The 23,877-nt window shown below is 39.0% G+C and overlaps 1 protein-coding gene across 3 annotated transcripts in view; it reads left to right on the forward strand.

Moving 5' to 3' along the window:
• Positions 1-23,877, forward strand: part of SCUBE1 (signal peptide, CUB domain and EGF like domain containing 1) — a gene marked incomplete at its 5' end in the record, with an annotated part of 297,483 nt that overhangs the window by 257,022 nt on the left and 16,584 nt on the right. For all 3 annotated transcript variants that reach the window (XM_084618019.1, XM_084618021.1, XM_084618020.1), the window contains 9 exons: positions 2,225-2,344; positions 4,058-4,150; positions 6,611-6,727; positions 9,317-9,475; positions 10,992-11,195; positions 12,279-12,440; positions 16,306-16,473; positions 17,389-17,550; positions 23,652-23,849. In XM_084618019.1, coding sequence (XP_084474145.1) covers positions 2,225-2,344; positions 4,058-4,150; positions 6,611-6,727; positions 9,317-9,475; positions 10,992-11,195; positions 12,279-12,440; positions 16,306-16,473; positions 17,389-17,550; positions 23,652-23,849 — 1,383 coding nt within the window. The remainder of the gene's footprint in view (positions 1-2,224; positions 2,345-4,057; positions 4,151-6,610; positions 6,728-9,316; positions 9,476-10,991; positions 11,196-12,278; positions 12,441-16,305; positions 16,474-17,388; positions 17,551-23,651; positions 23,850-23,877) is intronic.

The raw sequence follows: 23,877 nt of genomic DNA on the forward strand, positions 1-23,877 counted from the left end.
CAATAGTAACAGTTTGTATTCTATAATCTTCTCAGTCTGGAGATCTCAGTGTTTTACAAACTTTACTCAATTAAGCATCAAAACAGTCCTGTGAGGGAGATAAGTATGATTATTCCCTTATTCCAGATTCAGAAATCAAGAGAGGTTGAAGGGACTAACAAACATTTACAAAATAGATCAGTGAAGCCAGCAATATAATGCAGATATCTGGACTCTGTCCCAGAACCCTTGCTCTAACCCGTGGTCCCATTTTACTCAGCACAAGCCAGCCAAGATTGTTCAACTAATCCATTTTAATTGGTCTATTTTATCTGGGCCCTGCTTAGTTTTGAACCTGGCAGACTAGCACGGGTGGATCCCAGACTGGCATGGCTGTCATTCCATTGGGTTTTGATGCTGCAGTTCAAAACTCCCAGTCACTGCTGTTATGTGGTGAACTTCTAGGCCCACAGTGCCAAAGCACACAAAGCAGTATAGTTGCGGTGTTGGAGACCAGCAGGAAGGAAAGCAGGGTTCAGCCAATGGGATCTTATAAAGCAAGAACCGTCGAATGAGGTATGTCAGGAAACTAATCAGGAGAAAGTGGCCTCAGAGACATAGGGCTACATTGATTGCAGCACGGGTTGATATACCTGTGCTAACTTTATTCTAGCTAGCAGGGTTAAAAATAATAGTGAAGATGCAGCAGCACGGGCTTCAGAGCTAGCTGTGCAATCCCACCAGGGATCCTGTGAGTACACACATTGCTAGCTTGCATCGGGGTTGGTGCTGCTGTATCTTCACTGCTATTTTTAGCCATGTCAGCATGGGTATTCCAACCCATGCCACGGTCATCACTCTGATGGCAGTGTACACATACCCATATATGTCCCCGCTGATTTTGTGTACATTTTAAGCAAGATTAGCCATACAAAAACTTGATGTAGTTTGAAAACCCACTTTACCCTTTAATATCTGCTTGAAGAAGGGCCTAACAACCCTTCAACTCCTTAGTTCAAACAAAATATAGGTTATAAAAGAGAGCAAAAGAAAAGTGTTTAGGTATCATAACGTTGGTGTGGATACTGATGACACCTAGTGGCTACAGATGAGAAATGCACATAACTGTAATTTACATTTATAATAATGATTTATGTTTAAAATAGTTCCTTCCATCTCAAGGGATTTCAATTTAAATCTTTTAATAGGGTCACTTAATCCATTACTGACATGCAGTCACTTCTGCGCTGAATCCCAGAAATTATTCAACAGCTCACAGTAAAATTGCATAACAGTTCAGGATGGGAAATGAGGAATACCTTATTCAAATTAAACTTTAATTAGCAGTTATTAAACTAAACACTACAGAAGACTCTGCCTTTCTCCTGTAAAGAAACTGGCGGGGTTGGGGGGGGGATTTAGGTAGGAATTACAATTTATTGGCATGCTTCCAGAGCACAAGAGTTACACTTCTCTAAAAGCACGTGCCAGGGGTACTTATACTGATACGAAGTGGTCAGAACTTCTATTTGGGTGACATCTGAAATATGTCCCGTTCTGTAGCACAGTGTCTCTTCAAAGCATTGTGCTGGGGCATTGGTTCAGGGGGAAGCTTGACTCACCCCTAGTACTTCCTGAAACATCTTAGCCCTCTTGGAGGTTTTCTGTTCCAAGCTGAAGAAGTTGAGGGCTGGAATTAAAAAGAAAGAGGTGCTGGGAGCATAGTCAGTGAGAGCTGGAGATGGGAAATGGGAAACATTACTCTGTCAAGAATTTCAATAAAAAAGTTTTAGTGAGAGTGACTCCCCTGTTTGTTGTTGCAGTGGGAGCCATGGTACACCATGAATAGGGTAATATTACTGAAAGAAAGGCAAGGGATCTCATATGAATACTATTACCCACCCACTTCTGTGACTAGATTTTGCACTGAATTGCTCTAATAACGAGCAGTGCACCCGAGCTTCAAAATCTAGATCTGGATTTGGAGCATTCCAGTATTGGGGGATTTTCTGATGCAGAGTTTGGGCTCAGCTTATTATAAAGATATGAGCCAGGCGCAAACTTTAAGTCCAGATCCAAGTTCAGATACCAGATATTCTCCCCCCAGCATACACAAAGCTTCGGGATGCTTGGACATGGATGAGTGCTCATGCCTCTCTCTGCTAGTAATATGATGGTTTGCTGTGGCCAGGGAGCAGCCTATTAAGGCTGTCAGGCTGATATTTTTTTATTTCTTCTTCCTCAGAGATGGTGAAATGCCTCCCAAATGCCAAACCAGCTCCTAAGGCTCAACTCATCTGTAGTAAATCAGGAGGAATAGAGAGCTGCTTTTTGTCATGCCCTTCCAAGACACTTTTTGTTCCAGGTTGGTACAATGTCGCATTTTCATATCTACTTCTGCACATAAGGAGACCTTGTTTTCTTTTTTCTTTTATTGTATTCATAACGCTTTCATTAAGTTTTTACTGTGAACAAATACAAGGGGGAAAATATTACTTGCCAATTAAAGTACATGTGCAAATGTTCATTGAAGACTGTTACAGCCCGTTCTAAGGGCCTGATCCTGTGACTTGCTAAGCACCCCCAATTCTCATTGCAGGATTGAGCCCTACTTAATTAAATATAGGTGACATTTGAAAAACCACTAAAAGAAGTACTAAAATATAGTGAAAGGCTGTGAAGGACTAATGCATTATCTAGGATACAATGCTAACGAGAAACTTGACTAAATTAAAGTATCAATTCAGCAAATTCCGGAAACTTGAACAAACGAAATCATTAATTTCAGCAAATTCCAGCCAGCTCTTCACAAGAGCAGTAGAGCCACCTCAGCCTTCCCCAGATATCTGCTTAGAAAGAGGGACTGTACCTTATATCCTTCAAGTCAGCCTAGTTGGGTAGTTGGACAAGGATGGGGAGTGAATTCCAAAGAAGCAGGGCCCTCATGCACACACCCTGCCAGCAGCCCAACAGTGGCAATATGTCATGGAGAGAAAGGAGGTCTCAGGCAAGTTCCTGGCTAATTAGGGTATTGTAGGTCATAATGAACAACTTAAACTCCAGGGCCAAACAGCAAAGAATTTCATTGCTCACACAGGGACTTGGCAGAGCAATGGGATAGCTGAACAGAGCACTTACCTCACCTTAACTTTATCCTGAGACACATACAACAAATGGACATTCTCTATCAGATCTAGTTTTGTGGCAGAAGGCTTCCTACACTTGAGACTGAAAATAAACTGCATGGCAACAAACCCATCCTTAACTGTGTTATTTGCTACATCAACTATGAGGCTAGAATCAACTGTTAAAAAACTAGTCTGGCTGCATCTCAATTATACATGCACGACCAGTTACCTCATCTTTTTTGCCTATATTTTGCTGTATCACTTACTACAGATTCCGGTTCGCTACATAGGTTTTTTTTTAATTTAATATTAACTATTCCTATATCTTCTCTCTCCCCTTCAAAGATTTATATACAATATGGTCCTTTTGTATTTGCTTTTGGTACTATTAAATGCTGTGCAGAGATTCTAGTTTTATTATCAGTCTAGCAGAGATAGGTGAAACTCTTTACCTAATTTGTGCACACAAATGCACAGTTTTGACCATGCAGTGAATAAGCCCTATTTATGGCCCTACGTGTTTTATATTTTTCTTTTAAAAGTTCCATCAAAATGCTGAAATTAAAATTACTCAGTAAAGCATGTAATGTATTTATGAATTAAGTGAGATTATCAAAGCCCAGTGACTGTGAGGTAAAAATGCAATAAAGTATTTGCTGATCATTGCCCTTAAATGATTCATGGTTAGCATCCCCCCTTGTGTATAAGATGTGGAATTCCAGTGATAGAAGAACATAAAGTTTGTAGTCAACAATAGGAAACAGGTAGACTTTGGCAAACCCAAGTCCATTCAACCCTTTCAAATGTTAATCAGACACACAAAGTAGATAATTGATGTGATTATTCAAAAATTGCGTGTTAGTGCTGATTAGTGAAGAGTGAGGGGAATGTGTCAGAAAGGATTTTTTGCATATGCCTCACTCTGCATCCACCTTTTCATTTCTGTTCAGATTCAGAGAATAGTTACACACTGAGCTGTGGAGTTCCAGTACAGCAAGGCAAAGCCCAGCAGAAACGCAACACAACACTTCCCAGTTGTGCAGGTAGGTACCACACAATTCATGTGTGCGCACATGTAGGTCTAATATATCTAGATATTGATAGATACATAACTATAAATAACATCCAAAAAAGTATTTTAAAAGAATGTTAGGGTTGAAAGTTGAGCACTCAAAAGTTAGGAAATGCCAGAATTAAGGTTGTTTGTGCAAGCCCTTAGGCCCCCTTATGAATATGCATTAGGATTCCCATCTTTAGCTACGTGATCACATACTATTGTTTCTCGTGATCCTGGGCAGGAATATGTTCAGTCAGTTGGGGGGGTATGGCACATGCACAGTCCAGTTGACATAGAGGAGTTTTGAGGGGCTGGACCATGTTCATGAGGATGGAATTTTTGAGAATGTAGCTGCCAAATTCTAACAGGTCTCTAACTGAGCATGTGCAAACTGCATTTTGTAAGGTGGCCAAATTTGGGCAAATTTTCACAAGGGCAATAAAAGGCACACTCTTGGCACCAGGGTGTACCCCCACCCTCGCACTAAATTTTAAATCCCAGCTCCAGAGCATGGAGGTGCCAGAGCTTCTCAACAAAATGGCTGTAAAAATTTGTTTAACATGGGCAAATATATTTTTCCCTAATCTTGTTCTCCAAAATGGCTGAACTATTTTTGCTAAAACTTTTCAAAATAAGCCAGTCTGAGGCAGACATCCCACATAGAAAATTTCAGCCCCAGTGGTTAAAGTTCAGCTAAGTTATAAGCAATTGAAAACAGGATGTTAGCATGGGAAGCATCGGACAACTAACTATAAGCATCTGCTGATGTTAAGTTTTCAAGATGCTAGATATTTCACTGCTTATTTTCCTTGAATGGAGACTTGATTAATCTTCTGGTTGTATTTTCCAGTTTTATAAATAAAGATTTTATGTATACAGAATGTATATTGGGAGGTGTGGGGGTATGAGCTTAGTTGATGTAGGATGTGGATAAGCAGAGCAATAAAACTGAGCTGCCTGTCAGAGGGGAGGTGGATAAGCCTGATATCCCTTTAAAATGTAAATTGGACATTTAAAGTAGATAACGAATAGGTTGCACAAGGGATGCTACAGGAAAAGCGGGTGGCGCACTGCTGAGCATGCGTGAGACTTAGCGTCGGTTCGAAGTGTGTTGTCTGTTAGTGCTCTCATCAGAAGAAGTCTGTGCTGACTGGGAAGGAGAGAGATTGGGTCTAGGTTTTTCAGCTACAATTATATGGTTCAAAGGGAGTTATCGTTGCTAGAAAGGCAAGGAACTGTTACATTTTCCAGTCATTCTGAGTTGTGTAGCAACATTTGCAGAGTCCTGCAAATTTAACATCAGCAGCTGCTACTGCAAGATATGTTTTGAGTGTAAGAGGGAGAATAGAGCTTGCGAGCCACAGACTTCAGTAAAGTACTTAAAGGCAAAAAGAAAAGGAGCACTTGTGGCACCTTAGAGACCAACAAATTTATTTGAGCTCACTTCATCGGATGCATGCAGTGGAAAATACAGTGGGGAGATTTATATACGCTTTGTCATTACACAAAGTAAAACTATTTCCCCATGTTTATCTCCCCCCCCCCACACACACACACACACACACACTGTTCCTCACACGTTCTTGTCAACTCTGGAAATCGCCCACCTTGATTATCACGACAAAAGGTCCCCCCTCCCTCCGCCCGCTCTCCTGCTGGTAATAGCTCACCTTACCCGATCACTCTTGTTACAGTGTGTAATGTAACACCCATTGTTTCATGTTCTCTGCCGTATATAAATCTCCCCACTGTATTTTCCACTGCATGCATCCGATGAAGTGAGCTGTAGCTCACGAAAGCTTATGCTCAAATAAATGGGTTAGTCTCTAAAGTGCCACAAGTACTCCTTTTCTTTTTGCGGATACAGACTAACGCAGCTGCTACTCTGAAACCTACTTAAAGGCAGTTCTTTTTGCCATATAGGCAAGGGATAGTTTTAAACTGCCAACAGTGTAACTCCATTTAATTAATTTTACATTAGCGTAAATGAGATTGGAATCAAATCCTCAGTAATTTGGGGAGTCAGGAGTTGAGTTAGAAAAATTACAGCAATTGGTTTTATTCTGAGTAAGAAATTAATTCAGCCAAACACCACCAAGACTGCACAGGTAAGCTTGCAAAGAAGAATGCCAGTTCAGTTAGTTTCTTCAGATCTCTGCCCACTCGCTGAATATCAGGGTATAATCACACTCACTGAACAAACTCTCATTGGCTGATGAGACTCTGTGAGCCTGAGACTATTCTTATCTGTTTGTGGGAAAAGTAGCTTTATGGAAACGAATGCAAGAGTCACATATAGAATGTACACAAGGTAAATAAAGAGTTATAGATTCGAGTCCTGTCTCTCCTTTATATTGCAAGAAGACTACAGCTTCATTTCAAAAATAGGTGCCAGGGCCCTTTAAGACTACATTAGGAATTATAACTTTTAATTTTATTTCAACAGATTCATTAGCCCCACCAATCAAGCAGAAAGCTCGCTTTAAAATTAAAGATGCAAAGTGCCATTTACGGCCTCGCAGCAAAGAAAAGATTAAAGACGTTGGCAAGCAAGCTGTTATAGGTATGTCATTTCTCATAACACATAAGCAGAGAGTCACCAATGGTTCTTTTAGTTTGTTTTAATAACTTGTGATTATTGTGCAGATGGAGAAAGTTATGGTTTACAGATTTGGACCTTAGTTAGGTTCAGACCAGGATTCAGATTCAAACTGAATTGGGCTAGGTTTTAGATTTGACAGTGCTGAAAACTTCATTGTTTTTGCCAGGTATTGGCCCCAAATGGCAGAAATCTCATGAATTCAGGTGGTCTTGCTAAGTTTCTAGCATCATCAGTGATAGAATTCCCATGAGATGGGTAGCTACTGGCCAAGGGGAAGTGGAATTACACCATGTCAGCTAAATTTGTTTTTCTTTCCTAGAATTAGATTTCTAAAAGAAAATTTATGATAGCAAGACATATTATTATTACTAATTTAATTTTATTATGCTAAGATTGGGGTCTCATGGTGCTGGGGGCTGTACCTAAACACTAGAGACAGCAGCTGCACAGGAAATCTTATAATATAAATCTAATATACCATGCAGTCTTCAGTTTGCTTCCCTTATACTGGAACGTTAGGCTATGGTGTTACAAAAAGAATCAAGAAAGTGGAGAGAGTTAAACATAATTTCTAATTTTGGCAAAATCAGAAATGAAGTCCGAGCATTTGATTTTTACAAATCTTGATATGAGTATAAATATTTTCATGAATTCTTTAATTAAAGTTTTTCTTTCTTATAATTTAAACATTCCCATGTAGTAACTGCAATCTCAGTAGAGTGGGATTGTTATCCGATTGTGAGTATAGGATCAAGAAAGAGAAGCTGACTAAATACAAAAGTGAGATTGACCATTCTAGACTGAGTGCCCAAATAGAGTGAAGGACAAAAAGTAAATAAACAACATAAATAGTGAAATGGCAAGTAGATTGTGAGAACTGTTTGTTTCCACTTTAATAATCTAGGCTGTTAATAGGAACACAGAAAAGGTTCATCCTGAGCATCTCTTTCAAAGCTGAACAGAAAAGAGAGGTTTTAAGTGAAAAAAATCTAACCATTTTTAATTACATATACCAAGGCATAGCTTTGAGATGTCAAGTAAAGTCAAAACAGGCATTTGCCTTGCACAAACTAGATAGCCTTTCACTCCTATCAATTGAGGTCCTAGTCTGGAATGCTTTTGCAACAGATAGACCTGGGACTTTACCTGCACATCAATTACAGGCTTCTGATTTGAGTTTTTTGTAGATTTCCCTGAGTAGATTATGGCAAATTATTTTTAAAGATATGTTAGGGTTTTTTCTTTTCTTTTTTCCTTGTAGTGTCACTGCAGGGCAGAGTTAAGGTTGTTTGGGTGCCCTAATTGTGTATTTCCATACCGTACAGTTAAATTTAAAAGAAGTCCAAATATGTTAATTCTGAATTTCCTGGGTTTACAATGCTTAGTTTTGGTATAATTGCAACATCCCAGGAATGTATTTTACTCTAAATTACTGATATGTACTCTCAATCTTAATTCCCTTTTAACATAGATTTGTCTGGGAATTTCCTTATTTAAAAAAAATCATACATGAACACTAAATAAAAACAATAGAATAATATAATAGGATTTGAAGATTATTTTTCATTTAATTTAATAATTTATGTTAACCTACAATGTAAATATTCTCGTCTCTCTAATTTTCAAAGCACCAGTAAAGTAATTATTCTATTGCTTAAAATGCTATTTTGTCATGATGGTTGTTTTCTTTCTATAATTTTTGGCTATCAAAACCATTTTGAAAGTCACAGAAATTCTTTTTCAGCCCATATTGTAAGTGTATTTTCTTGGCTGTATTTGCTTTATACTTTGCTAGCTATTTGCCTTGTAGCTCTAATTTCGTCTGACTTGAATTAATGCTACCAATTGTATGATTACACAATAAGATTACATAATATAATACCATACCCAAAATGAAATACTTTTGGTGGCTTTGGTGTTGTGGAGTCGTGCACTACAGCACTGGAAAGGCTACTGTGACACTGACGCCTTGTCTACACTACTGCGGTAAATCGATCTAAGCTATGCTACTTCAGTTACGTGAATAACATAACGTATGGTTATCACAATATAAATGTTGCCAAGTGGCTAGAACAGAATCACAATGTTGCCGAGTGGCTAGAACACAAGTGGGAAGCCATACTTCTAAATTTGGTCTTTGCTCTGCCTCTCTCTTGTAATGTGACATTATGCAAGTGAAGACTCTGACTTAATTTAATCATCAATAAACTAAGCATAACAACATTGACTTTTAACTAATGTTTGAAAAGAGCTTCCATAGCCTTAGACAGAGTATGTGGAAAATATTTATTATCATTATTAAAGACACAAACAGTATCAACACACAGCTAAGCATTGCCATTCTATCGTCTGTGCTGTATGGGCTTCTTTTCCTGCCCTCACTTACACAAAGCAAAAATTACACAAATAAGGGTATGTCTAACAATGCATGTGGAATGTTACAAAATCTGCCAGAGCATTAATGTTAACCCAGCTGAAATATCACACACCAGCTTTCACTTGCTACCTTGCTACTTGATTTCTCTTCCATGTCACTTCTGTTATGCAAAGGAGGTCAATTCCCTTGTACAGACAACTGCCAGGTGACCTTTGTGAACCTCAAGTGTGATTCCTCCAAGAAAAAGCGTCGGGGACGCAAGTCACCATCGAAAGAAGTGTCCCATATCACTGCCGAATTTGAAGTGGAGATGAAATCTGAGGAAGTCTCAGGTGTGTGGAATATCTTTTCTGGTGTTCTGTGGGGAAATTGTATAGCAGTGCCTCACTGTGATCAGCAGTTGCCAGTATTTCTCTGCTGCTGTTTCACCAGGCCTGTCTACAAAGCACATTACCCAAACCATAATGGAACAGCACATCCCCACTTAGAACTTCCATTGACTTCAGTGGAAGTTCTGCTGTCAGGATGACTAGAATGCAGTATGAAATTCAGCTAATAGCTGCAGATGGGCCCAAAGATTGGATCTGGAGCCAAACTTCTACAAAGTTCAGCGGTATTTAGATCCTCGTATTTGATTTGGATTCATCTCTACTAATGAGAGATACATTCATTGTTACAGTATTGGCTCATTGCTGCTTCCTTTTAGGAGATGTCTCACACCATCGGCTACAAAGACATCTCCTAGAATATAGATTGCTGAACTCCAGTCTGAAAATCAAACATGTTTTATCATGCATTTCAACATACCTACATTGTGCCAGCCATGTGGAGAAGATTCAGGATGGGGAGAATTGTTTAGGGCTCTCCAGGGTCTAACATCTGGGAGTGGATGTGTCATTACACAAAGTAAAACTATTTCCCCATGTTTATTTCTCCCCCTACTGTTCCTCACATGTTCTTGTCAACTGCTGGAAATGGCCCACCTTGATTATCTTGACAAAAGGTTTTTTCCTCCCCGCTCTCCTGCTGGTAATAGCTCACCTTACCTGATCACTCTTGTTACAGTGTGTAATGTAACACCCATTGTTTCATGTTCTTTGTGTATGTAAATCTCCCCACTGTGTTTTCCACTGCATGCTTCTGATGAAGTGAGCTGTAGCTCACGAAAGCTTATGCTCAAATAAATTTGTTAGTCTCTAAGGTGCCACAAGTACTCCTTTTCATCATGATATAAAATCAAATAGAAATTTGTGCTATCATAAATATTTCAATATTCCAGAGTGTTATTAAACTATGGATTAACATTTCCAAATAGAGTTATGGAGAACCCACTATCTGAGTCTTTTAGAACTGAACTGGATAAAACCCTTGGAAATACACTGTGGAGGACAATTACTAATACCTCCAGGAATCCACGTAGCAATAGTCACTGCCATAACTCATAACAGTGCAGGGTATGCACACTTGATGCCAGCTTAGCTCTGCCAGTTGATGTGATGTGTTTACTATATCCCTGTCTATAGAAAGTCAATAGAACCAAACTTGAAGCTTTTTATGCGAGGATTGAGGCAAGATCAGAGCTCCATGTGCAGTTATGGATCGGGAAGTTTAGTTTGCCAGAGCACAGAGTGCTTGACTGTCCCTTCCAGATGGCCTAAAGCTAACTCAGCCAGTTAGCCAGTTGATGCTAGCATTTAAAGAAAGAAATACAACTTTTTTGCGACTTGCTGTATAAAGAGAAGTGGACCAAGTACCAGAGAATTTTGCTGGTTGAGAATTTTTTACTAAGCAACTCTGCTTAAACATGAATCTCAGTTGCTTCTAGTTTTCTTCTTATTTCCCACCTAGACACCTGTAACCTTGACTGTGTGCGGAAAAGGATGGAGCAGAAGCTGCAAACTGCAATCAAAACATTGAGAAAATCTATTAACAAACAGCAATTTTACATTCAGTTTTCTGGGACAGAGTACGAAGTGGCTCATAAGCCAGCTAAGGCTACTGAAGGACATGAAGCATGCAGTACAGGGCAAGTGCTGCAGGATGGAAAATGTGGTAAGTCCCAGAAAAATTGGAATTCTATTCGACCAACAGCACCCAAAAATAAAAACCCCTTAAAATTAACTGGTCAACAGTAAGCCATATAGTAAATTTGTTAGATACTTAGATAATCTAGAGAAACCAAAAACAAGTTCCCCTGGTCTAATTCTATGTGGAACAAGGATAGTCTGGCTTATCTGTTTTCCAAGTTGCCAGACTTTAGCCAGATGCTGGTGCTAACCCTTTTACTCTAGTTCTTGGCACTATGTTCCTAATTCACCAATAATACAACTTTTTTTCCTGCTAACCACACCACTATAGTTACTTTGGGTCAAATTTTCAAAACCCAACTATACATTTTTCAGTTAACTTTTACACAGCCAGTTGTTTACATTCAAAAAGAATAGAATTTGCAAATGTGGATTTGACAGATGTCTGATTACCTGGTTCACACACACACATACTACAATTTAGAGGCTGGGTTGAAAATTTTAGCTATTCTAGTCTAACAACCCCTTAAGCTTTACCCCATAAACCTAATGCTATAAAATGTTTAAGGAAATATCCTTTTTCAGTAGGAAAATGTGGATTAATGTATGTGTTTAGAATGGTTGCCAGTTAAACCATGTCACTGTCAGGAAGTATAAAATATGAGATGGGATGCATTGCCTTTGGAGAAATCCTTAACATCGTTATGTCAACTGATCATGTCCTCAGACTGTAGATCTTGTGTCTACAACTCCCATAAAATCACCATTTACATGTATCTACTATGAATGAAAAATTCACTTATTTCTCTGTCCATTATGAAAGAGCATTTTGCTGTAAATACAACATATTTTTTTAAAACTGAGTTAACTCTTTTGGAAGCATATGTCTGATAAATGTTCAAATGCAGTAAAATATCATTTAATGGTTTAAACAATACAGGATGAATCTTTTCAGCTGTTGTAAATTGACCTAGTTCCATTGATTGACCTAGTTCCATTGGCCCAAAATCTGCAAAGTGTCATTGGTAATCGTGGGGTGAACCGAAGAAGGCAAAGCTACATTATCAAAATGAAGGTCCTTAAGTAGATTCTGCTTTTCTTTCCTCAGTTACCTGCAGCATGGGAACCTATTATAGTGGAGAACATAATCAGTGCCTTCCTTGCTCACCAGGAACATACCAAGACACAGAAGGTCAACTTTCTTGTGAACCTTGCCCAAGTAACGACGGACAGGGAATAGCAGGCGCACGGAATGTGTCAGAGTGTGGAGGCGAGTTTACTTTGATTATAAAAGGAGTAGGTGTGATCCAATAACAAGCAAAGTGTGGAGGCTAAAAGTGGTGAAAGCCTTCCACAATTCTGCCTTGGAAAGCTAACAGAAAAGAACTCGATACACTTACACGTAATACCAAAAAATCTTTCAGTTTGTTCCAGTTGTTCACACATGAGCATTGCTATCAAGTAGAAGTGAGCTGGAGCTGCATTTTGGGAGTAGTAGGCAAATGAGCAGACCAAGCAGAGCACTTTGCTTCTGGCCAGGCATGCAACTCTGGAGACACCTTCCCTTCTCAGAGCCCATTGACATGGTACATTATGAGCCAAAGGGATAGGTTACATTGGGCTGGGATAAGTACACAGCATGATAATACTGATGAAATCCTTTGGGGGGTGAAGTCTGAGTCTATGGCTCCTCTGTGTCATCAGCAGCAGTCATACCCCAGAGAAAGACACATTGCAGTGATCTGTGCACTGCACTCAGCATGAAAAACTGATGAGTTCTAATCCTGTTTGTTCTTCTCTCTGATCTCTGGCATGTAACAACATCCATCGCTGAAATTCCCCCATCTGTAAAACTGGGAGTGATAACATTCACCTCTTTCAAATGATGTTGAGAAGTTTAATTGGCTAAAGTTTGTAAAGAGCTTTAAATATTATACTGTTTTCAAAGACAAATGTAAACCATTTTCTCTACTTTATTTCGTTACGGATGAGCACAATGTACATAAGAACGGCCATAGTGGGTCAGATAAAAGGTCCATCTAGCCCACTACCTATCTTTCGATAGTGACCAATGCCAAGTGCCCCAGGAGGAATGAAGAGAACAGGTAACCATCAAGCAATACATCTCCTGTCTCCCATTCCCAGCTTCTGGCAAACAGAGGCTAGGGACACCATCCCTCCCCATGCTGGTTTATAGCCATTGACGGGCCTATCCTCCATGAACTTTAGCTCTTTTTTGAACCCTATTATAATCTTGGCCTTCACAACATTCTGGTAAGGAGTTCCACAGGTTGGCTGATTGTAAAAGTCAGGTTCCCCATTCTTTACCCGTCTCTCCTCTCTCTAGAAGTGACCAGAGAGTCCCATCAAAAACTTTGTCAGAATCAATACATGTCCAAGAAATAGTTTGTCTTTGATGAAACAGCATATTTCAATGAAACCATGTTTCTCTGAAAATGTACTGGCCAGCTCTAATCAATGGTACTTTTGTACATGGCTTCAACAGCATTACTGTAGTAACTCATTAGCATGAGCTAAAATCCCCAACTCCCAGTCTTTACAATATAGGCATAAAAAGTATGCTAGAAGTTTGGGGTGAATATTGTACCATAAAGCTATGTTAAAGTTGCAAGAAAGCAAGTGATTCTGAAGTTAAGTTACAGCGCAGTTCACATAAATGTAATCCATTCTATTTAATGAGAAAATCTATTTAGGTGGGGCATTTCCCAGGGAACTAATTTTAGCCTTATTTAAACACCAATGCCTACTGCTTAACAAAGATGGTAATTCCATGTGATTTGGAGGTGTGCTGGTGGTTGATTATTATGACAGATTTAATGATATGGCTACTTTACTGGCAATTTCAGCAAAGAAGCCAAGGACTGAATAGGCATGGAGACAGAATAGCTCTTTCACGCCTATAGATCATGTCTCCAGATCAGGTCTGAGACACAGTATTAGTGGCTGTGTCAAAAAGCAGGCACCGCTGGTATTCAGAATGTACCTCTGCTGTGTCTAAAAGGAAGACTCCTGGGCTGTCACTCCATCATGTTTCACAAGTACTGAATTTTCACACTAAGGGCCAGATCCTCTTCTCATTAAATCCAATGGACCTATACCAATTTACATCAGCAGAGGATCTAGCCCCAAAATCATAAAAAGCAAAGCAAAATTGTCATCAAGCTATCAGTAACACAACGTTTCTCAGAAATTGATGGCACAATAATCCTCTTGTACAATTGCATTTCAGCCAGGGGTTGAGGGGGGGACACTCTAAGAGTGAAATCCTGGTCCCATTGAAGTCAATGGGAGTATCTCACTAACCTCTTAGAATTCTTTGAACGTGTCAGTAAAGTAGTGCATAAAGGAAAGAAGATATTAATATAATTTATTTACCCTTCCAATAGACTGTTGTAAGGGCCTGCACAAGAGGTTACTGAAGAAGTCAAGTATTCATAAAGTGAGACACAAAATATTGTTCTGGATCAAAAGATGGCTGGGAGAAAAGACTAGGATTAAAAGATCAATTTTCATCATGGGGATTTGCAAAAAGAAAAGGAGTACTAGTGGCACCTTAGAGACTAACCAATTTATTTGAGCATAAGCTGAGCTGTAGCTCACGAAAGCTTATGCTCAAATAAATTGGTTAGTCTCTAAGGTGCCACTAGTACTCCTTATCTTTTTGCGAATACAGACTAACACGGCTGCTACTCTGAAACCCATCATGGGGATCGGTTCCTCAAGGTTCTGCTCTAGCTCCTGTATTTAATATATCTATTAATGATCTGAAGTAGCAAAATTTGCAGATAACATTAAATTATTAAGGTTAGCCAGGACTGGAGAGGAATGTGAGGAACTAGAGAGACCTGAACATGGTAGATGAATGATCAATTCAATGTCAAATGAAATTCAGTGTCAATAAATGCAAAGTAACGCACCCTGGAGGAAAAATTGAAACTACTCATACACCTTACATGTACACATCATGATAGCTCATTGAAGACTTTATTCAATCTTCAGTTGTGATCAAAAAAGCAAACAAGATGATAGCTTGCAGAAGGTACGGGATGCTGAAGAATATTGTAATTTATATAAATCAATGGCTCGACTTTAATACTGTCTGTAGTATTGGTCACTGCATCTCAAAAAGGATGTTGCTGAAGGAGAAGGGCAACAACAATGATTAAGAGCATGGGGAAACTTTCATATGAAGAGAGATTGCAAAGACTGGGATTTTTTACCTTAGAAAGAAGCCAAATATGAGGGACATGATAAAATGTATGTAAAATAATGAGTGATATAGGAAGATATAGGTAGATGAGGAACTTCTGTTCTCTCTGTATCATAACATGAGTACAAGAGGACATTCAACAAAATTAAAAGATGGAGAATTCTAAATCAGTAAAACAAAATACTTTCTCATACAACATGTCATTAAACTGTATTCCCCAGGAAATCATTGGGGCCAAGAATGTAACAAGGTTAAAAAAGGGACTGGACATTTATATGGGTATCAAGAATATCCAGAATTGTTATAAACAAACTTTGTGAAAGGGATGTTAAACTTCATGCTTCAGGGCTTTAGCCAAATGCTAACTATTAGAGATCAGAATAAGATCTAATGTGGGGTGCAGATTAGCTCACTTATGCCTAATGTGGGGTTTCTTACACCTTCCTTCGAAGCATCATGGTGCTGCCACTGTCAGAGATAGGATGCTGGTCTAGATGGACGTCCGGTCTGATCCAATCTGGCAAGTCCCATGTTACTATTTGCCTCTGTTTCCCTATCTATCAAATGGAGATAAGAATTCTGGCCTACCTCACAGAGGTATTGTGAGGGTTAATTAATTTTTATAAAGCACTGTGAAATTCTAAGATGAAAGGTGCTTTAACAGTGCAAAATACTCTTATAATGATACCTTAATGGAGTTATAGACCGAACAGAAATGTTGATAAACAAAGAGTCTGCATAGAAACTGGCATTGTTTTGAGGAAATTGATTTTATATAGTTGGTAGGATTAGTGTTATATTTTTAAAGTTTTAGGAAGCATTGCTAAATAATGCTGATTTTTTTTTTTATATTGTGCACACAGAGGTAGGCTTAATAATCTAATTGACCATGTTCAATTTCTAGGGCAGTGTTCTCCTGGGTATTTTTCTTCAGATGGCTTTAAACCTTGTAGAGTGTGCTCTCTTGGTACATATCAGCCTGAGCCAGGCAGGACCCTTTGCTTTCCATGTGGCGGTGGACTGGTGACAAAATATGAAGGTGCTGTTTCATTTCAGGACTGTGAAACAAAAGGTAAATTTCAGAGCTTTTCCCATTTTGTAAAATATATTGCTTAGTAATTTCTCTACTATTTCTCCTTTCACTTCAAAGTTTTAATTGCTGAAGAACTTGAAGACTTTCAGAAAAAGACAGCTCTGTGTTATTGAGTTAAACAGTCAGGAAATCTACAAACCAGAAATGATCTGCTGACATTGCTGAGTCCTCAGCAGTTAACATAGTATTTTTTGGAATGCATGACATGCAGATTCAGGGCCAGATCCTCAGCTAGTGCAAATCAGCCTAGCTGCATTGATTTCCATGGAGCTAGACTGATTTTTTTATCAGATGAGGATCTGACCCTCAAGGGTTACTTATTTTATTTTTATTTAAAGAATTTGAAAAACTATGCATGATACAGAAGATATGAGATTGAACACTGAGTATGAAAATGACAGAGAGAAATGATATATATACAACATGTACATGTTTGCAAACTTCCATGTAAATGGCACAATGGTGAGGCAGGAGTTTGTCTGACTATATACCTATATGCTTGCTCAATTGTATACTGTGGCACTGTCTAACATCTGGTAATCAAAACCTCTCATCTGCAATTCCAGAAGGCATTTTTGTTGTTGCTGCAGACAGCTATTGTCAACCTGTTTGTTATAAACTCAGGTATAAACAACCAATTTGTAAATCACTGTGTTTAAAGGCAATAAATGTAGCATATTTGATTTGATTAGTAAGAATTTAGCTTTAGTTCTTGGAACGCGATTCCAATCAAAGGTCCATTGTAAATGAAAAATGCATTAAACTCTTTCTGTTTAACTGTCTGATAAATACTTTGGAGTATGGAAATTACAGAGTGTGTAAAGAGAGGAGGGAAGATGCCACTGCAGTTAAAATTGTTACTTGCTAAAAACAATGTACCTTCCTACTGTACAGTTCATTGTTCTCCTGGCCACTACTACAATTCCACAACACACAGATGTATCAGATGTCCTGTTGGAACCTACCAGCCTGAATTTGGTCAGAATTACTGCATTAGCTGCCCTGGGAATACAAGTACAGATTTTGATGGCTCAACTAATGTTACACACTGTAAAAGTAAGTTCCTCATATTTTCCTGTATGTTAGGGATGTGGTTGAATGAAAACTCTGGATCTGAATAACCCAGACTTTGGATGTTCAGAATCTAGAGCTAGACCAGAATTTTGCAGCTTAACATTAGCAAATAATTCTACTCACCACTAGAGCTGATGCTGAATATTTCCAGTGGTAGAAAACAACATCAAAACGCTGAAAACACAACCTGGAAAAGAAGCACTGGATGTATATAAAATATCTTTGTATCAGTTTAATTTGAAATGGTACAGATTACAATTTAACAACATAGAGTTTGCATAAACTTTCCAGATCATGCAAGTTTTGCAGTGACTCATCCTGTGAGTCTCTGTAGAGCTAAAATAATTGAAAATTAAGTTACTATCATTAATAGTTAGTCACTCATTCATGAACTCATGTCACTGGTTGCATGTTGCAAGTGCCAGATAATCTTTGTCTACAGTGAAATCTGCACTGAGAATCTCCTACCATAGACAACCGGTATCTTAAATTACCACTTTAAAGTATCCCCAAGGAGTCCACTACAATTTTATTTGACCTTTAGTTAAAGACAGTTTCTTCTAGGCAACCAGATTTTGCTACTCCCTAATGTGTTCATTTAAGATTACATACGTCTTCTAAAGCAGTGGTTCTCAACCAGAAGAACACTTACCCCTGAGGGTACATCAAGTCATCTAGATATTTGCCTAGTTTTGCAATGGGCAACATAAAAAGCACTAGCGAAGTCAGTACAAACTAAAATTTCATATCAACAATGACTTGTTTATCCTGCTCTATACACTGAAATGTAAGTACAATATTTATATTCCAATTGATTTATTTTATAATTATGTGGTGAAAATGAGAAAGTCAGCAAGTTTTCAGCGGTAGTATGCTGTGACACTTTTGTATTTTTGTCTGATTTTGTAAGCAAATGGTTTTTAAGTGAGGTGAAACTTAGGGTGCACAAGACAAATCAGACTTCTGAAAGGGGTACAGTAGTCTGGAAAGGTTGAGAGCCACTGTTCTAAATTAAGCATTAGTTTATATGTTTATCATAAGCTTTCACTCTGATTATATGATGTGTAATCTTTTATGTCCTTGGTCATTTCAAATGTAGTTAGAGTAAATTAGATATTTGCCGGGAACTGGGAGTAGTATGACGACTGTAAAATAAAGTGATCTGATTAATTTTGCTCTCTGCATTGATCTCTCTTCCCCATCCACTTTCTGATCCTTATGTAGCATCTAGTTATTAAGCAAAATACTTAAATACATGCCCAACTTTAAATATATGAAAGTAGCCCCATTAGGGACATGCTTAAGTAATTTACTGATTATGATCTTAGGGCCTGACTGCAATAGGAATTTAAAATGCTCAATACATCTCAGGATCAGGCTATTACTTTGCATGTTGCTTTTTCCCCCTTTTCTTTTTCTCCAAAGAAGCAAACTCTGAGCTTGGGTAGCTAAAGAGATCATATGTCTGTTTGACTTTGACAGTCGCTTATTTCATATGCGGACACTTGAAATGTCCCGGTTTTTCATTTCATTGATCAGAATATTGGGTTGTATGTGGTGTTGTTGTTGTTTTTTAATAAATACAAAATGTTTGCTCAGAACACCAAATTTCTGGTGGAAAAAATACTCCATTCCAAGAAACAGGCACATCTTGCTGTTCAGTTAAAAGCTGGTGATATGAACACCAGTACGTGTATAAAACAAAAAGTGGACTTTTATCTAAAATGTAAGTCTCTTCTGACCCTAAAAATGTAACCACAAGGGTATCCCACTTTTTAATTATGAAAATATGGTCACCTAATGGACAGCGCATTTCCATCTGACATCAGTAGGGCCCTGTGCATGCATCCAAGAACCGAGTTTGGCCCGCATCATAATAATTAGCACATACATATTACTTTTCATATTCAAAGTACTATAAAAACTTTAACACACCCTTATGAACTTGCTGTGAGGTAGGTGAGTATTATTACACTTCACAGATAAGGAAGGTAAAGCAGGTTAGTGATTTGCCCAACCTCATAGAGAGGAGTCATTGTCAGACTAGAGGTAGGGAACGGCTGCTGTATGAGGAGAGATTAATAAAACTGGGACTTTTCTGCTTAGAAAAGAGACGACTAAGTGGGGGTGGGAGTATGATAGAGGTCTATAAAATCATAACTGATGTGGAGAAAGTAAATAAGGAAGTGTTATTTACTCCTTCTCATAACACAAGAACTAGGGGCCACCAAATGAAATGAATAGGCAGCAGGTTTAAAACAAAAGGAAGTATTTTTTCACAAAACGCACAGTCAACCTGTGGAACTCCTTGCCAGAGGATGTTATGAAGGCCAAGACTATAACAGGGTTCAAAAAAGAACTAGATAAGTTCATGGAGGATAGATCCATCAATGGCTATTAGCCAGAATGGGCAGGGATGGTGTCGCTAGTCTCTGTTTGCCAGAAGCTGGGAATGGGAAACAGGGGATGGATCACTTGATGGTTACCTGCTCTGTTCATTCCCTCTGGGGTACCTGGCATTGGCCACTGTTGGAAGACAGGATACTGGGCTAGATGGACCTTTGGTCTGACCCACTATGGCCATTCTTATGTTCTTATGACTTGGCACTAAAATGTACAGTTCCTGCCAGCAGTGCTGATCTGGCCAGGACTGGACTGGAGATGAGTGATCTTGAGACTGCAGCAACTGCTCTAGTCTGAGAGCATTTTGTGTTAATCTCTTGCCTTTCAGGGATGTGGTGTAGAATAGATTTGTGCAGATCATGGCAACTGCAGCTGTATTTCCACTCAGTGATCCAGCAAAGGCACCCACTCCCAGCTTCTAGCTCCTCAGCTGCTGCCTCTCTTGGGCATTGACCCACATCAATCCAGACTGGACAGTTACCTTGCCTACACTGTCTCATTCCCAGCACAGACCAGTTGCCCTAGACACCTGCTTCCCTTCTCTTCAGAGGCGCATAAGCAGTGCAATTGTTACAGAAATAAATTACCATGCAGCTCTTTCTGAGCAAGCCTACTTTATTCTTAAAGTTAAAAGCATTACAGAGAAAACATATTTATAAAAAAAAAAAAGGGAGAACCTATATGCATGCTAATAAGCTTACCAGAGTTCATCCCAATTCTCACATGGGCTCTCGCAGGTGCAGTCTTTCAATACCCCCATCCTAGTGGTTTCCTTGTGGTTACATAGGTTCATAGATATTTAGGTCAGAAGGGACCATTATGATCATCTAGTCTGACCTCCTGCACAACGCAGACCACAGAATTTCACCCACCTCTCCTGCAAAAAACCTCACACCTATATCTGTGCTATTGAAGTCCTCAAATCGTAGTTTAAAGACTTCAAGAAGCAGGGAATCCTCCAGCAAGTGACCCGTGCCCCATGCTACAGAGGAAGGCGAAAAACCTCCAGGGCCTCTTCCAATTTAATTACCAAAACCATGTTATCCCATCATACCATCTCCTCCATAAACTTATCAGAGCTTCAGCACAGAACAAGCATCCAGTGTTTTGAGGCCTGAGTAGGCCCAGTCCTTCCAAACCTCCCCTAAGGACTGAACTCTCCATGGACCAGGGTCATGTCTGTTTGCTGGAACAGGAAGAAGGCCCTGAGGCAGGTTAAACTCCAGGCTTTTATTCAAAAGTATTTTCTTTGTTTGTTGGTCCCTGGAGAATCAAGTCTGATCTAATATATGCATACCTCTCCACGCAGTGACTTGAAAGGGTTGATATTGGAGGAAATACATTAGCATCCCCCTCCCTTTTAGGGAAGGTACATGCAATGCCACAATAATATAGAAAGGCTGTAGAGACGAGCAACAAAGATGATCAAAGGGATGGAATGCAAGACGTATAAGCAAAGGCTAAAGGAGCTGGGAATGTTTAGTTTGGAAAAGAGGAGATTGAGGGGGGACATGATAGACTGCTATTTAAAAAATGGAGAAAAGTTGTTCTCTCTTGCCACAGACGGCAGGACAAGAGGCAATGGGTTCAAACTACAGCACAGCAGATTTAGATTAAATCTTAGGAAAAACTTCCCAACTGTAAGAACAGTAGGAAAATGGAACAAATTGCCTAGGGAGGTTGTGGAAGCTCCTTCACTGGAGGTTTTCAAAAGGAGGCTGGATAACCATTTGTCTTGGATGGTTTAGATACAACAAATCCTGCATCTTAGACTAGATGACCCTTGAGGTCCCTTCTAACCCTATGATTCTATAAAACATACACAATTGCATTTGTAATACATGTATCCAAAAGGAATTAACCCTACTTCAGGAAGGTTTAACTTAACTCAATAAAGTTTATCTTAATTCCGTAAGGTTTGTTCAGTATATTACAGAACACTGTCAGTCTGTCACGGTGGAAACCTTGGAATCTGGAGGTTCTACCAGCATTGAAAGAACTATATGCCAAGTGACTGCTGCCAGAAGTGTGAGAAAAGCCTTCATTTGCAATAAATGGCACTGTGATATAAACTGTGGGAACCAAGACTCGTAAACATAATCCCAGTTTTGATGCTCATTTAGGATTTATCTACACAGCGAGTTACTGTGTTGCAAGCTAGTGCGCTATAGATTCACAGCCTGGCTTGCTGTGTAATTACAACCTGTCTGGACAAGCCCTTGATGTATGACCTTAAGCAAATCACTTAACTTCTCTGAATCAGTTTCATCAAGTGCTTACCTACTTTACAGAGATGTCGTGTGGCTTACTTGTGGCTTACTTGATGTCTGCATAGTACTTCGAGGAAGTAAAATGCTCAGGAATGATACTTCAGTTTCAGTAACTGCAACCCCGGAGCATGAACAATCTTCCTTTAACAAAGTTTCAGTCACAGGAGGTGACTGAATTATAATTGTGACACTTCTGACTGAGCATCCTCCTAGTTACTGCCATGTTAACTCAGAGTTGTCCTGTTCATAAAACTCTAAGAACTATGATGAACAACTTCTGCCTGGATATGTATTTAATGCCATAGATATTTAGGAGGTCAAGCAACTGCAGATGTCAATGTTTTGGACTCTGTCCAGTGCATACTATGTGTTGTTTTGTTGCTGTTAAAGAGTATTTGTAATGAGTTAGGCCTGTCTACACAAACAAGTTTAGAAACTGATGTAGTTAAATTGATTCAGCCCCCTTGTGTAGACACTTTTAAATCAGTTTAAAGAGTGCCATATATTGATCTAGCTTAAGTCAATTCCTTGATCACTTGATAGTGGTTGTCTACATGAAAAATAGTACCATTTTAACTAAAGCAGTGATTTGACACAATTTAGCCAACTTCACATAAAAGGCTGTGTGGTCCCTGTTAAATGAAGATTGTTCATGCTCCAGGGTTGCAGGTACTGAAACTGAAGTATCATTCCTGAAGAATCATTCCTGAGCATTTGCCTTCCTCAGAGTACTATGCAGACATCAGGTAAGCCACAAGTAAGTCACACGACACCTTTGTAAAGCAGGTAAGCACTTGATGAAACTGTTGCAGAGAAGTTAAGTGATTTGCTTAAGGTCATACATCAAGGACTTGTCCAGACAGGTTGTAATTACACAGCAAGCCAGGCTGTGAATCATAGTGCACTAGTTTGCAACACAGTAACCCAGACATGTCAATTTATTTTAAATTGACTAGAAACAGATTTAAGCTAAAATAAAATGAGGCACTCTTAAACTAAAATGAGTGTGTGTACACAGAGGTTTGCATTGGTTCAACTAAGTCTGTTTTAAAAACCATTTAAATTCAGCCAGAGCAATATCTATATGTAGACACCGGCTCAATGGATACAAAGTGTTGTTAACCCACTTTGAGTGCCCACACAAGGGGACTGTGCCTATTTAACTACATCAGTGTCTACATTGACTTTATGAAATCAGTTCAACTTTCATGTGTAGACAAGGTTTAAGATTAAGGTTTGCAAAACAGTGATCAATTGACTCAGAACAGTCAATATTCTTTCAAAGAAAATGCCAGTTACTTAATTTACAGAGGTCTAACGCCACGAGGAAGCATTTGGATGTGTCTGTGGCAGATTCAAACAACTTAGAGATATTTCAAAGCACAAATGCTAATGTATGTTTCTTCATAGACCAACATTGTGGAGGGGAACTTGGAGATTATACCGGCTATATCGAGTCTCCCAATTACCCTGGTGATTACCCAGCTAATGTTGAATGCATTTGGAATATAAATCCACCCCCGAAGAGGCGAATACTCATTGTGGTTCCTGAGATATTTCTTCCAATTGAAGATGAGTGTGGTGATGTTTTAGTAATGAGAAAAAGTGGTAAGTTGCCAGTCATGAGCCATTTAAA

This window comes from Lepidochelys olivacea (assembly GCF_965140295.1).
Source record: "Lepidochelys olivacea isolate rLepOli2 genome assembly, chromosome: 1".
Lineage (NCBI taxonomy): Eukaryota > Metazoa > Chordata > Testudines > Cheloniidae > Lepidochelys > Lepidochelys olivacea.